This window comes from Oryctolagus cuniculus, chromosome 5, assembly GCF_964237555.1.
Source record: "Oryctolagus cuniculus chromosome 5, mOryCun1.1, whole genome shotgun sequence".
Lineage (NCBI taxonomy): Eukaryota > Metazoa > Chordata > Mammalia > Lagomorpha > Leporidae > Oryctolagus > Oryctolagus cuniculus.
The window spans coordinates 63,987,233-64,004,034 of record NC_091436.1 but is presented as its reverse complement, the minus strand read 5'-3'; the positions used below and the strand labels follow the sequence as shown (position 1 = coordinate 64,004,034).

Below are 16,802 nucleotides of genomic sequence, written 5' to 3'. Positions count from 1 at the left end.
TGAATAGAAAATACTTGTTAAATATCTTTAAATGTTGGCAGTTAAAGGGAAATTTGGTTTGATAAACACTGTTTCTTTCATATACCTATTTCATTTTTTTTTTTTTTTTTGACAGGCAGAGTGGACAGTGAGAGACAGAGAGAGAGAAAGGTCTTCCTTTTCCGTTGGTTTACCCCCACAATGGCCGCTGTGCCCGGCGCACCGCCCTGATCCGAAGCCAGGAGCCAGGTGCTTCTCCTGGTCTCCCATAGGGTGCAGGGCCCAAGCACTTGGGCCATCCTGCACTGCACTCCCAGGCCACAGCAGAGAGCTGGACTGGAAGAGGAGCAACCAGGACAGAATCCGGCGCCCTGACCGGGACTAGAACCCGGGGTGCTGGCGCTGCAGGCGGAGGATTAGCCTATTGAGCCGCAGCGCCGGCCAAAATACCTATTTCATTTCTAATAATATAATTATATAATTTTAGTTTTATTAACACAAGAGTATTCCAAGATTTACTCTGATGTTTTCCAGCCCCAAGTAAAGGTTCTTGGCCTTATTTTTTTTTCTTCTGAAAGGAGCAAGGAGATGACAAAAAGGTGTATGGTAATTTTTCTGAAATAATGGGTAAGAGAAGGAAGAATGAAAAACTGGAAGAAAAGGGTTGTCTAAGTTGAAGCTAACTGAATAAGAGACAACGTGGGGGCCGGTATTGTGGTGTAGTGGGTTAAGCCACCGCTTGCAATGCTGGCATCCCATGCGGGTGTTGGTTCGAGTCCCAGCAGCGCCACTTCCGATCCAGTTCCCTTCTAATGGGTCTGGGAAAGCAGTGGAAGATGGCTGAAGTGCTTGGGCTCCTGCACCCACATGGGAGACCTGAAATGAGCTCTTAGTTTCCGGCTTCAGTCTGGCCCAGCTATGGCCATTGCGACCATTTGAGGGAGTAAACCAGCAGACAGAGGATCTCTCTGTCTCTCTTTCTCTCTCTAACTCTGCCTTTCAAATAAAATAAACAAATCTGAAAAAGAGAGAGAGAGGAGCCAGCGCTGTGGCATGGCGGGTAAAGCTGCCGCCTGCAGTGCCAGCATCCAGTGCCAACATCCCATATGGGCGCTGGCTGGAGACTGGGCCACTCCACTTCTGATCCAGCTCTCTGCTTTGGCCTGGGATAACAGTAGAAGATGGCCCAAGTCCTTGGGCCTCTGCGCCCATGTAGGAGACCAGGAAGAAGATCCTGGCTCCTGGCTTCGGAACAGCCATTGCAGCCATCTGAGGAGTGAACCAGCAGATGGAATACCTCTTTCTCTCTCTTCCTCTGCTCTCTGTAACTCTGCCTTTCAAATAAATAAATAAATCTTTAAAAAGAGAGAGAGAGAGACTGAGACTGTGAAGGGGCACCATGCACAGGTCTGTGGAGGTAAAGAGACACTGGGTCAGGCAGCTAGGGATCCAGAGGAAGGAATCAGCTGTTCACTGCCTAGCATTTTTGTAAACTCATAACTCAGGAAGTTCTTGGGTAAGATTATCAGAAAGGCAAAAAAAGAGCACTGACTAACTAGCTTGAGAATAGATTTTTTCCCTCTTTCTGGCTTTAGAGAAATAGCAATTTATGTTAGTGAAAACGGAGGATGGGAAAATTGATTTAATTAAATTTACTTCTAGAAAGTGCAAAATGGGACTCAGAAATGAGGTTGCTAAATGTATCCTAAGATTGCTAAATCAATACATTTCCCTCTCACAGCCAACCATATTGTGGAGTTCAACCTTACTCATTTCAGAAGATGCATTTTTGTAGAACACAGATTTTGTTTTTAATGGGCATTTTTGAATGGCAGGCAAATAAAAGAAATGTGTGAGCTTCCCTTGCTCTTCTTCCTTGTCAGATTCCTGATTTGATGGACGTTCAGTGTAATGGCCACTGCTGTGACCTTTGGCCTTTCCTATGCCAAAGAAATACAATCTTCTATTGTTTGATAGCATCAGAATGAGGAAAGCTCAAGATATATTTCTCTTCTGATTTCTAGTACACTTTGTACATACTAAGTATGTATTATTTGTTCCTTAAAGACTAAGGCAGCAGGCTCAGAAAATGGCTACAATCTCTGTTCAGTATATGACTATGTTAGCAAACAATAAAAAAGCTGGAGACTCTTCTGGGGGATGCCATCTTGACTTCTCCACTTAGTTGATCACAGAGATAGTAGTCCCAGGATATGACCCCCAGTTACCTTCTGTGCCCATTTACCCTAGTCACGGGAATTTGCATTTGACGGACTAGGTCTATATGCAGTGAAAACACTGATCCTGGCGATCAATCTAACGGGCTAAACAAGACATGAGTTCAACAATTTCCACAAGTAAAACAGCGCTGGCAAAACTATAAATATACACTATTCTTGTAATGCCTAGTTTAAACTGATATAAGGAAATATTAAAAGGTTTCACTTATAAATGAATTTGAAAGTAAAATGAATATAAAAGACAACATGGATTAAACAATAGCAGCTTCTTTATTAAAATATATAGACAGTGTAAAAGATTTATATGCATAAATTGAACATATTTATACAAACAAAATTCTTCCTCGTAAACAACATATTTATGCCTTTAGGAAAACAAAGTTAACATAAGGAAATACATCAGCTATGTAAGGAGTACATCTGTGCCACGGGTTATTTAGAAACATAAATCACTAATGCTTAATAGAACAGCCCCAAGGAGTGACATCATGACAATACTCTTGGGTATTTAAAAACCCAGGCTGACTCACAGTCTACCACTTGAAGTACAGGGATAGGTCAATTAAATTAAAATGACTACAAAAATTAAAAAACGAAACAAAACACGACACACTGAATTCTTTAAATACTATGCTATCACTACACATGTGGAATAAAAGATCTTAAAAAAAAAGACAACAGCTAATAATTCACAGTCTTATTATTTTGCACTATGGCTAATCCTAAAATATAAATCTAGTCTACTACAGGGACCAGACAAGACCTGTAATGGCCATCTAGATTTGTACTTTATAGTGTTTTCCCATTTCACGTTTCCCCTCACTACAAATGGTTAGCATATCTCATTGATAGCTTAATGCTCAAACACTAAAATTTTAGATTCTGGCATGACCCTATCATTTCAGCATTCAATAATGTTGTACATGAACACAAGACAGAGTAACTAACCTCCATGGAGTTAGGAAATTTACAGTTTAGAAAGAGGCATTCTAAGGTCTCTTAGTCCTGTCTTTATACAATAAAGTACTAAAATATAAAGTTGCCCTTATGTCCCATAATTGAAAATGAATGAAAATGTAAGCATTAATTTTTCAACTCACTCTTGAATTCAAAATCTTGTTAACTTGCACTTAGTGATTCTGGCTATAATAGTATGAAGACAATTACCAGAGGATTAATATACCAATTTCTATAGTTGGAGATATTTAAATATCTAAGTGTTACCTAAGGCAATTACCTTGAAGACCCCTAATATCTTCAGGGAAAAGCCAAAGGGAGAATAATTGACTTTGCTAATTTTACCCTTGGCAATTATAAAACAGCTCTGGATTCCATCTGACTGCAGAACTATTTATCTAATGGTCTGTCCTGGGAGAAGTCCAGAGATAAACTCATCACACAGAAATTCAGACAAGAACCCAGTAGCATAGGAAAATGGGAAATTGGTAGGATGAGTAAGTCATAAAAAATTAAAGCTGCTATAAATATGCCAACTTTACTTACCAAGTTAAATATATATCCTCAAAGAAAAAGCAGGCTGTCATTGTGAAAAAATGGTGACATATTATAAACAGAAATTCTGTATTAAGTTCTGCCTGCTCCCTAATTGCTCTGGTGTCTACACTGCTATTGCTGACAAATTTTCTTCCTTATAAGATAAAATTAAGACATCATTAAATAGTATCTAACTTTACCAAGACAGTAACCATATGTAGAAACAAGAAAACTTAATACTGCCCAAAGAAATATTTACTGCCACCTCCTCCTTCCAAAAGCAAGCAAGCAAACAAAACACAACCCTAATGGTTAGTATCATAATCAATTTAAACTGATGGGAGACAAATTTAATAAAACAACACCTCTTCTGAGATATTACTTCAGTTCTCTTACCAAAAAAAAACCTGATGAAATTACTATTAAGTATTTAAATGAAAGGAACTGGTAAATGGGGGAGATTTGCTTTATGAAAAAGAATTCTTGACTTTCAAGCACTTTGGGTACCCCTTACAATCGCCTCAGTTAAAAATATTGTTCACATGATTTGGACACAATCTATTATGATTAAAAGAGCAGAAGATCAGTCAGGGACCCCTGGACATGGCATTCCAGGTCTTTCAATACAAGGTAAGCCAGAAGCATCTTTTGAAATTGACCTTGCAGAGCCTTCAAGGACCCTTTGAAGAACAAGGTGCAAAAGATCCATGTTTTGGATGAACAAGAGGATTGCATAGAATAAAAAGCTTCAATTCAACACAGAACCATCAAATTCAGAAAAAAACATATCACGGCCTAAAAAGGAAAGAATTCTTTACCAGAGAACGGTTCATAAAATGCAAATCTAAAGGTGCAAACTTGTGCAGAGACCATGAAGATGTGGAACTCACTGAAGGGGAAGGAGACGCCTGATCACTCTTATTTCAGGGGGAAGTTTCAGGCTGAATTGTTGCTCGGATATGCTAAGCTTTCTCCCCCTTCTCTTTGTAAATCAAGTAGTGCTACTGAAAACCAGTGCCTAATGGAGCAGATGGTGGAGGTCTTAGACTCTGGAACATTTATAGTGATGCTTCTGAATGCAAAACACCAAGAGTGGATTTCACAGGCTGTGAATCTGATTTGTTTTTGATGGGAGTAAAGCTTCCATTTTCACTGAACTTGAACTACACTGGAAGAAAGAAAGTGTGACTGACACAAGTTAGTGAAGAAATAGGAACATAATAAATATTATTCCCATAAGAAGGAAGTGGTTTAAACAAGCAATTATTTGTTTGCATCACTAAAGCATGATTTTATTTGCACACAATACCATAATCTTAATGTTAGGTAAGATTTCATCAGGATAGCTCAAAGTAAATAATAAACAATGATGAGAGAAAACAAATGGAAATTTCTACAAAGGCAATGAGCCTTGGTGGGGACTAAGCTGAGGTTCATTACTAAAATGTGGGTGTTGGTGCTATTAAGCAATATATTCAGACTATCTCCTCCCCTCAGTTACATGGGTCTAATTCCTGAATGGCCAGGATATGGTTTGAGCCAACCATGTGCATTGAAAGGCACCCAGAAATTAGACCAGAATTGTACATTCCGAGGCCTTTTCTTTCTCTAAGCGAGGCCCAAATTTCCTCACTGATTACAGTAGGTATGGCAAAGAGAAATGATGGACCATACAGTCAATGACTCCCAGGCACAAGGAACCACTCTGCCTTTCATTAACATGTAAATTCTGCTATGAATTCAATAGGGGAGCATTTAGTTCTACCCATCAAGGCACACTACACAGGGGCCAGTGCTGTGTCCTAGTGGGTAAAGCCGCTGCCTGCAGTGCCGGCATAATATATGGGCACTAGTCTGAGTCCAGTCCAGTTCTCTGGTATAGCCTGGGAAAGCAGTAGAAGATGGCCCAATTCCTTGGGCCCCTGTACCCATGTGGGAGACCCAGAAGAAGCTCCTGGCTCCTGGCTTCAGATCAGCCCAGCTCTGGCCATTGTGGCCATTTGGGGAGTGAACCAGAGGATGCAAGACTTCTTTCTCTCTGCCTCTGACTCTCTGTAACTATGCCTTTGAAATAAATAAATAAAATCTTAAAAACAAAAACAAAAACAAGGTATACACTATGCACAGAGGAGAGAGAAATGGGGGGGGGGTGAATAGAAAGAATACCCAATAATAGGGAGATCTGAGATTCTCTATTGTTTTGCTTCATATGGCCAGTTCATTTCTTTCTGTAGTTTTTGTTTTATAAGTGGATATAACCTAGATATTAAAGTCATCATAATATTTTCTCCATTAAAATCAGCAGGCCCATCTCAGGAGAATATATGTTAGTCAAAAATGCAAAACTGGGATAGGACAGAATGCTACTTTTCCCTCAGTATTTATTCTCTGCCTCTCAGCGATTTTTGGTTGGGTACATGGCTACCTGTAATAAATATCATATTTCCTAGTCTCCCTTACAGTACTGTATGGATCTATAATCCTTTATGGAGATAGAAGGAAAAGAGGGAGAGTGGCATCTATTGGTTTATTCCCAAATGTCTGCTACAGTAGAGGCTGAATTAAAGAAAGTCAGGAGCGAGAACTCAATCCAGGTCTCTGATGCAGGCGGCAGGGGTCCAGTGACTTGAGCCATCACTGCCACCTCCCAGGATCTGCATTAGCAGGATGGCTGGAGTCAGGAGCTGGAACTGGGTATCAAACTCAGGCACTCTAATGCAAGATGCTGATGTCTTAACTGTAGCCTTAACTGCGAGGCTGAAAGCCCACCACTGGCCAGAACCTTTAATTCTGGCCAACAGGACATGAGCAGGAAGACTTCACGTAACTTCTAGGAAAAGCTCTTAAAATGCAAACATTATACAACACACTCACAGGGTCACAGGGCGACACTGCAGAGTAGAAAGGAGTGCTAAAACAACTAACATTTTATATTTGTTAGAAACATGTATTTATTAACTAACAATTTATTTTTTTAAAATATTTATTTTATGTATTTGAAAGACAGAGTTACAGAGAGAGGTAGGGACACAGAGAGAGAGAGAGGTGTCTTCCAACTGCTGGTTCATTCCCCAAATGGCTGCAATGGCCAGAGCTGAGCTGATCCGAAGCCAGGAGCCAGGGGCTTCATCCAGGTCTCCCACGTGGGTGCAGGAGCCCAAGCACTTGGGCCATCCTCCTCTGCTTTCCCAGGCACATTAGCAGGGAGCTGGAAGTGGAATAGCTGGGACTTGAACTGGTGCCCATATGGGATGCCGGCATCGCAGGCCAGGGCTTTAACCTGATGTGTCACAGTGCTAGCCCCTAACAATTGCTTTAATTATACTGCTGAACTCAGTAAGTTCATTCAAGAACTTTTTTTAAAAAAATTGTTTTTAAAAATAAAATTTCAGAAGTTAAAATATATCAATAAATATTAAAATAAAAATAATTTCTTTATGTTGATTATCTAAATATTAAACATAACAAGCAGAGTAATTTTTGATGCATATTCACATATTTTAAGCCATTTCTTAGTCATATCTGTCTAATACTGGGCCACTGGCATTTTTCTGAACAATGTGTTTTTTAAAATACAACATTTTAAAATTGGAAGCAATAGTCTTTACAGTAGCATTTTAGGGTTAACTTTTGATTCTTTCAACTGACTCTTCTTGGTGGATCATATTATTTTGAGAAAACGCTCTTTCTTTAGGCTCTGGATAAATGCAGAGCAGATATGCTAAATGGAAAATATACTCAATTCTAATTTTTTAAATATTGAACAGCATAAATATTCCAGCCCAAATATTTTCGCAGGCACTCTCTGCCTTCTTTAGAGAACCTTTCTATGACAAATATATTTGTAAGACAAAATGTGTCAAATAAATCATCTCTATGATTCTTCTGAATGTTCTACCAAAATCAGATGCTGCAAAATCTAAGCCTTCTCAGTCTCATTCCATCCATGTGTGTGTTTGAACATTTTTTCAAAATATGAGCACCCTTAAAAAGTGAGCCATTTCAAATCACAACCATAGTCAAAACAAACATTTTAATCTGGTAGGTCAGATAATTGTTACTATTATTTTGTTCAGGTTCTTCCTTCCTTTTGTAGGGAACAATTCCAATGGAAGCCTTGTTTTCATTGACTGAAATTCCAAAAAAGTTTTATTTGGTATTCAATTTTTCAAATACTTAAGGTTTCCAATCAAGTTTGAATAAAATGCCAACCACAGTGGGTAAAGCTGTTTCTTAGGATGCCTCCATTCATTTTAGAGAGCCAGTCTGAGTCCTGGCTATTTTGCTTCCTATCCAGCTCCCTGCAGATGTGCCTGGGAGACATTATGTGATGGATCAAGTACTTGTCCCTGCCACCCACATGGGAGACCCAGATGGAGTTTCTGACTCCTGGCTTCAGCCCAGCCCAGCCTCTGGGGTGTTGTGGGCAGTTGGGGAATGAACCGGTAGATGGAAGATACCGCTTTCTCTCTGTCTTTCCTTCTCTGACATTCTGCCTTTCAAACTTTTTTTTTTCCTAAGCCAACAAACATTTGATGGGCATATTAGAACAAAGTCCAATACCATCGTTGAGCATAGATATTTATAAAGATTTTTAAAATCTGATTGATGACAGACAACGAAGAGAGAAGCCAGACACCACTGTGCTTAAGTATATTTTCATACTGAACATTAGCTCCATTCCTTAAATCTTACAGTTCATCAACTCCAACTAAAAAAATATTTGTAAATTTTGATGTAACAGGGGTCAGCATTGTGGTGTGATGGGTTAAGCCACTGCCTGCAATGCCAGCATCCAATGTGGGCACCAATTCAAGTCCCAGCTTTTCCACTTCTGATTCTGCTCCCTTCTAATGCCCTGGGAAAGCAGTGGAGGATGGCCCACGTGCTTGGGGCCCTGCACCCACATGGGAGAGCCAGATGAAGCTCCTGGCTCTGGCTTGGCCCAGCACTGGCCATTGCGGCCACGTGGGGAATGAACCAGTGAATGGAAGATCTCTTTCTTTCTGTAACTCTGCCTTTCAAATAAATAAAATAAATCTTATAATTTTTTTTGATGTAGCAATAGCTTCTATTTCAATTAGAGAAGTATTGAAGTTTGTTTGAATGCAATTATGAATTATATATGTACCACATCAATTCCAACTACTCTACAGGCTTCTTAATGTAGCCAAGATACTGCTTCTGCTATGACACTGTGCTTCACCAAAGTCTGTACTTGTATCATTTGTATACACTAATAACTTATCTTCAGTGTTGAATTTCATTTATTTTCAATGTTGAACATTTAAATTGAATTTCCAGTTTTACTCACAAAGGCTTTACCTTTGATAGAACATATTTCCAAAAGCTTTTACCTTGATCTCATGAATGGATATAAAGAAAGAAAAAAAAACAAATTAACAATTTTTAGAATCAGGGTTGGGCAATTGTGTGGTTATGATACTGCTTAGAATGCTACTTCCCACACTGGAGTGCCTGGGTTTGAGTTCCAGCTATGTTTCCAATTCCAGCTTCCTATTACTGCACACACTTACAAGGCAGCAAGTGATGGCTCAAGTGCTCTGGGTCCCTGCCACCCACAAGGCAGACCTGGATTCAGTTCCTGGCCCCTGATTTCATCCTGCTTCAGCCCTGGTTGTTGCTAGCATTTGGGGCGGGAACCATCTGGGGAAGGAATCAGCAGAAGATCTCTCAGTCTCTGTCATTCTGCCTTTCAAATATAAGTAAATAAATAAAAAGAAAGGGAGAGAGAAAGCAGAAGAGAAAGAGAGAAAAAGGAGGAAGACAGATATTGGTTTGAGTCATCTTGTTAAAAAGCATAATCAATTTGAATGACTTAATTATTTGAAGTACCTGATGACAATGCACCAAAACTGCAATTACCTGTTTATAAAGTTCTTCTACCAAGGGAGCCAGCAAGCTAAAGAACTACTGTTGCCCTTTTCCTATATGCACCTAAGAACTTGTAATTGAAATGTGTCAAATTACATTAGAAGAACAGTTCACAGAAAGAAAAGTTAGGCTTCATAGAGTGGTAGCAGAGGTAACTACTAATTTCAGAAGTGGATCCCGACAGTCTGTTCAGCAGACTTGACTCTGCCTGTCATTATGTGGTCAGCGATATTACCGCGATAGCAAATGTCCACAAGTGTCTTGTCTAAGTTACACATGCCAATTCAACTTTCTTAAGAAACAAAACTTTGGTGCCTTTAACAATTGAAACATATACTTTTAGGTTTTTGGATTTAACTGTTGGAAAAAAGTTTATTGCAAAACCAAGGTTTAAAAAAAAAAAATACAGATTCAGACCACACAAACAAGCATGCTCAGTCTACTCACTCCTTGCTCCCCAGCAGCTCTGACAGATCAGCCTTGCTTTTCCATCTGTACTATAACTTAGTTTGCTTCCTGTTGAACTCACTGATGAGTTATGGGTGGCTTTATGAGTCTTTCAAGCCACGCAGGGGCCAGGGATCACTGAGTGATACACCAAGTAGCCAGGTGGGGCAGCTGTGTCAAATACTTCTACTACCTGACACAAGAAGGAGTGAGCTGTCTCCAGACATCTTTGTCTGAGTGCACTTTGTCAGAGTTGCCCTGCGTTCTGTCCTTGATTGGGAAATGTTAGTTATGCTGTGACTGAAAGGACTTGGAAAAGACGGGAGTTATTGCTGGTTGTCATGCACATTTAAAGATATCTTTCTATCTTTAAAGATATAAAGGCAGAGGGACAGGGCGGGAACAGAGAGAGAGAGGTCTTCCATCCATTGGTTCACTCCCCAGATGGCTGCAAAGGCCAGAGCTGTGCCAGAGCCAGGAGCTTCTTCTGGACCTCCCACATGCAGCCAGGGGCCCAAGGACTTGGACCACCTTCTACGGCTTTCCCAGGCCACAGCAGAGAGCTGGGTCAGAAGTGGAACAGCTAGGAGTTGAACTGGCGCCCATATGGGATGCTGGCACTGCAGGCAGTGGCTGTACTGGCTACACCATAGATGTAGCCCCTAAAGATATCTTAAAATGAGAACTCTCACCTTTGTGTAAGGGGCTCACAATATTATTAGATTATATGAGACAAAAATTAAGGCAGAGTCTGGAAGTGCAAAATGGAAATCTATCAAATGAATCCTGGCTAATTCCAATGCAATTATTACTCATAATTATCTATTAAAAAATGAAAAATCCAGGACAAAAGCTAGGTTGGACACAGCAACTGCCTTTAGCCAACCAGTATGCACACTCACCTGACCTTCAAGGGAAGCAGATCTGCCCCTCTTTGCCCTCCCTGCATCCTCTCTCCTACTGAATGGAGGGAGGATGTGATGGAGTTGTCGTGAAGTGGGAAGGTAAGCGTGGTGGAACCACAAGAAAGAAGGAACTTGGGTTCCTGACTGTAGAGTCACCATACCAACTCCTAGGTATTTATACATGGAAGGGGAAAAAGCTCTTAACTCATTTAGGCCACTCTTATCCAAGTCAAACCTTATCTTAACTGATATGCATGGAATACCTCTGCAACCTATCCAGTAAGCAGTTTGGCAATGTGTATTAAGACATTAAAGATGCTCAAACCATTTAAACTACTTCTAGGTATTTATTTTAAATATGAAATCTGGAATGAGAAGATTGTTGTACAAAGATATTTGCTGCAGATTTATGACAGCAAAAATGAAGAGGCAGAGGCTGGCATTGTGGCATAGCAGGAAAAACCACTGTGATGCCAGTATCCCATATGGGCACTGGTTCATGTCCAGGTTGCTCCACTTCTGACCCAGCCCCCTGCTAATGGCCAGAGAAAAGCAGAAGATGACAGACCGAAGGTTTGGGCCCCTGTTATCCACATGGGAGAATAGGATGAACCTCTTGGGTCCTGGCTTCAGCCTGGCTTAGCACTGGCTGTTGTGCCCACCTAGAGAGTGAACCAGTGGATGGAAGATCCTCCCTCTCTGTCTCTCTATAACTCTTTCAAAATAAATGAACAAATCTTAAAAAAAATTAAGATTAACCTAAATGTCCAACAATGAGGAACTTGTTTAAATAAATGATATTACATTTAAATGACTGTATATTATGCAGCCATTAACAAGTAAATTTTTAGTAACATGGGGAAATGCCCACTTCAAAACACGAAGCAAGAAAAAATAAACAAGATATTAAGACCTTATAATTGGGCTGGCGCTGCGGCTCACTAGGCTAATCCTCCACCTTGTGGCGCCGGCACACCGGGTTCTAGTCCCGGTTGGGGCGCCGGATTCTGTCCTGGTTGCCCCTCTTCCAGGCCAGCTCTCTGCTGTGGCCAGGGATTGCAGTGGAGGATGGCCCAAGTACTTGGGCCCTGCACCCGCATGGGAGACCAGGAGAAGCACCTGGCTCCTGCCTTTGGATAGGCGCGGTGCGCTGGCCGCTGCGGCCATTGGAGGGTGAACCAATGGCAAAGGAAGACCTTTCTCTCTGTCTCTCTCTCTCACTGTCCACTCTGCCTGTCAAAAAAAAAAAAAAAACAAAACCTTATAATTAGCGAGTGCTCAACTGTGTTACCAAGAAAAAAAATCCACATATATAAAGGTATGATAGAACAACAAAATAGATAGCAAGCAAATGCATCAGAATATCAATTGTGTTTATAAATATTTTTAAATATTTAATGGTATCCTATAATTAACGTATAATTTCATGTATAATTATAAAAAAATAGAAATTAATTTCAAAACACTTCCCTAGCATTTACCAGTTTTGCCTGGTGTTGACACTGCCATCATCATCTTCATCACAGTTTACTAAGAATCTGCATGACACGAGTTGGGGAGCAGGATGTGCAAATACCTCTGTGGCTCTATCAGTCAACCAAGAACCAAGAGCCATGTGAGGTTGTCCAGGCACAAGCAAACCCGCCCGTTTTTACCTTGGTGTTCTGTAGCAGAGCGAGTCCATTGCAGGCATTTGCTAGAAGAAAGTCTCCACTCAGGATGGCTATTTTATTTCCAAATTGCATATCCTTCAGTGGCCCATCTGAAGACTGCAATTCACTTAAATTTACTATTCCACGATGTACAAGGAGAGCAGTATGGATAAGTTCTGTGATCTCTGCCAAGCTTCTTTGACTAGAAGGGAAAGGTAAGATTTATCTGAGTGTCCAAAATATCATTTTATCACTACTGTCAGAGTTCAATTTAGAACAATAAAATATTGGGCCAATGCTGTGGTGCAGCAGGTTAATGCCACGGCCTGTAGCTCCAGCATCCCATATGGGCAACAATTGAGTCCCGGCTGCTCCATTTCCGATCTGCCTCTCTGCTAATATTCCTGGGAAAGCAGCGGAGGATGGCCCAAGTCTTTGGGCCCCTGCACCCTCATGGGAGACTTAGAAGAAGTTCCTGGCTCCTGGCTTCAGATTAGCTCAGCTCCTACCGTTGCAGCCATTTGGGAAGTGAACCAGTGGATGAAAAACTTCTCCTTGGGCCGGCACTGTGGCACGGCAGGTAAAGCCATTGCTTGCAGTGCCAGCATCCGATATGGGTGCCGGTTCAAGTCCCAGCTGCTCCTCTCCTGATCCAGCTCTCTGCTGTGGCTTTGGAAAGCAGTAGAAGATGGCCCAAGTCCTTGGGCCCCTACACCTGCATGGGAGACCCAGAGGAAGCTCCTGGCTTCGGATCAATGCAGCTCCAGCTGTTGCAACCAATTGGGGAGTGAACCAGTGAAAGGAAGACCTCTCTTTCTCTCTCTGTGTAACTCTTGACTTTCAAATAAATAAATATTTAAGAAAAAAAAGAAAGAAAACCTCTCTTTGTCTCTACCTCTTTCTATAAGTTTCTTTCTTATCTTTAAGATTTATTTATTTATTTGAAAGTCAGAGTTACACAGAGAGAAGAGAGATAGAGAGAGAGATAGAGAGGTCTTCCATCCGTTGGTTCACTCCCCAATTGGTTGCAACAGCCGAAGCTGCACCGATCTGAAGCCAGGAGCCAGGAATTTCTTCAGGGTCTCCCACGCAGGTGCAGGGGCCCAAGGACTTGGGCCATCTTCTCCTGCTTTCCCAGGACATAGCAGAGGGCTGGATCGAAAGTGGAACAGCTAGGTCTCAAACCAGTGCCCATATTGGATGCTGGTGCTTCAGGCCAGGGCGTTAACCTGCTGCACCACAGTGCTGGCCCCCTCTTTCTTTCTTTCTTTCTTTTTTTCTTTTTTTTTAAGATTTATTTATTGGAAAATCAGAGTTACACACAGAGAGACGGAGAGGCAGAGAGAGAGGTCTTCCATCTGCTGGTTCACTCCCCAGTTGGCCGCAACAGCCAGAGCTGTGTTGATCCGAAGCCAGGAGCATTTTCTGGGTTTCCCACATGGGTGCAGGGGCCCAAGGACCTGGGCCATCTTCTACTGCTTTGCCAGGCCATAGCAGAGAGCTGGATCAGAAGTGGAGCAGCTGGGACTTGAAACGGTGCCCAGATGGGATGATGGCACTGCAGGTGGTGGCTTTACCCACTATGCCACAACTCTGGCCCTTCTGTATTTCAAATAAATAAGTATAAATCTTTTTAAAAAACCAATAAAATACTTCATAGAGTATTTCTTTTTGAAATTCCTTTTTCACAAAGCTTGTAATGGAGACTTCTCTACTGAGTAGTTTGGGATCCATAAGCAGATCTTGCTGCCTTTATTCTGTATAATACTCCTTACTTTCTACCCCAAAGCCACCAGGATGGCCCGGTGAGAAACTGGCCAGTGGAGGGCCAAGTACCACATATCTATTTAGATGCTTTGCTCTCAGTATATTTTTCCCTCTTATAACTTCCAGAGTTTTGCAAATCATTATTAGTATCTACTAAAACTCCAGTTTAAATGAGAATATAATCTGTGCCACACACCAAGCCAAGCACTTTATGTAAATTACCTCTTTTAATCCTAACTGGGATTTCCAGGAATAAAAAAGGTCCTTTGGGGCCTCACCCTCTCAGAATAAGAATCCACAGCAAGACCCACAGTAATAAATGAGACAGAAAAGGCCCTTGAGGGGCTTATAGTATAGCTCTGTATTAGGTAGGATCTCAGGGATGCTTGCTTCCCTTTTTTGATAATTTTCTACAGTTTGTATATTTGTACAATGACAAATGTATTACTTAAAATTAAAAAAAAATTATTTATTTGATAGGCATTGAGGCAGAGAAAGAGAAGAAGAGAGAGGGAGAGGGACGGAGGGAGGGAGAGGCAGCGAGTGAGTGAGCGAGTGAGAGCACTCCTATTCATGGATCCACTTTCCAAATGCCTGCAATGGCTGGGGCTGAGTCAACGTGGAAGCTGGGAGCTGGGAACTAAAACTGGGTGTCCCACGTGGGTATCAGGAACTCAGTCACCTAAGCCATCATTATTGCCTCCCATGATTAGCAGAGAGCTAGAGCCAGATATCAGATCAATGACTCTGATAAGGGATAAGGGTATCTTAACTGCTAGCCCAAATGCCCACCCCAAATCTTATTTTTATAATTTGAAAAAAAGAGAAACCCAAAGATAAGTATTAAAAATTTGAAACTCATCACAACCTTATGATAGGTGGTATTAATTCCTTTTGATAAGTGAGATAAGTGAAATTATTTCTCTAAGGACACACAGTAATTAATGTAGAACTAGAAATCTATTGGAATCTGTTATAAATGGCTCTGTGCCTCTAGGGTTCCGTGCTTCTGTGTAGTTCCTTCCATACTGACCCTGAGCTTGGTCATGTGACTTGCTTTGGCCAACTGGACTCACCAAACATGACACAAGCAAAGCCTGACAAGTATGTATGCAATGAACAGCCTTAGCTTGTTTCCTGCAGTTGCATGAGTGGAACAACCCCAGGCAGAATCCACACAATGGCAAGAAATAAAAAGGTGTGTAAGGCCGGCGCCGCGGCTCACTAAGCTAATCCTCCAGGCACACCGGGTTCTAGTCCCGGTCGGGGCGCCGGATTCTGTCCCGGTTGCCCCTCTTCCAGGCCAGCTCTCTGCTGTGGCCCGGGAGTGCAGTGGAGGATGGCCCAAGTGCTTGGGCCCTGCACCCCATGGGAGACCAGAAGTACCTGGCTCCTGCCATCGGATCAGCGCGGGAATGGAGAGGTTAGACTCAAAGAATCATGGATCTGGCTTCTAAGGTAGGGGGTGAACTCTAATCAAATTCAGAGAAATCCAAAAAACTTTTTTAAGGCAGTTGTATGAGTTTGAGCTAAAAGAGATAGTTTAAGATGGTGGGGTGGGGCTCAACCCCAAACTTTCTATGGACAAGAGGCAGGCTGAGACCAGTACTCAGCTACAAATATGAATCATTTCCTACTGAAAAGCGAAGTCAGATCAGAAGACAGAGCCAAGAGCCAAAGAGAATGGTGGGTTAGAAAACCACTTCCAGAGAATGGAACTGGGTCCTAATAAAGATACATTCCTTGATCCCACTGAAGATGGGCCTGACAAGTGCCCAGCTGGATTTTGGAATTGCTATGGACTAGTGACTGTTCTGTATCTCCCCTTGCTCCCTCTTTTTTAACAGAAGAGATTATTGTGCTTATTTTGTTGCTGACTCATGACTGTGCAAGGTTCTTCAAAAATTCATGGAAACACGGGATTAAAAGATAAGCTTATTTTGGTGCAAACACCTTTGATATCCATACCCGGTTTTTAAAATAATATACATTTCCCATCAATTTTCTGAAAACCCTTATATGTTGGCTATGTGGTGGAGGTAGGGAAGATAACTTTGCCTTTTAATTCCTGAGTCCCTGATTCAAGAGAGACTGCACCCATGGAGCCAGCTCCATACCTGGATCACAGAAATCATGAGATCGTGGACTCTGAACTCAGGCCATGAAATGGATGAGACTTTAGGTCCAGGGGGTGATCATGTTTTACATAGAGAAGGGATGTGAATACCTGGGTCCAGGGGGCAGACTGTGGCAAGCTGTTAGAACAATAAGTCACAACTCCTGGTAGTCTCCTTGTTGGCTGACCCTGAGTTTGATCACGTGACATGTTTGGCTAATGGGGCATCAGCAAACAGATAAACAGATAAACAGGCCTGATAAGTGCTTTTGCATTGGAGCTTATCTTCTTCTATTTTCTAAAAAGA

The 16,802-nt window shown here is 41.6% G+C and overlaps 1 protein-coding gene across 1 annotated transcript in view; it reads right to left on the bottom strand.

Annotated features, from left to right (window-relative positions):
* Positions 1 to 16,802, bottom strand: part of PDSS2 (decaprenyl diphosphate synthase subunit 2) — a 294,359-nt gene that overhangs the window by 103,021 nt on the left and 174,536 nt on the right. Inside the window, exon 3 of the mRNA XM_002714881.5 lies at positions 12,616 to 12,814. Within this exon, the coding sequence (XP_002714927.5) occupies positions 12,616 to 12,814 (199 nt within the window). The remainder of the gene's footprint in view (positions 1 to 12,615; positions 12,815 to 16,802) is intronic.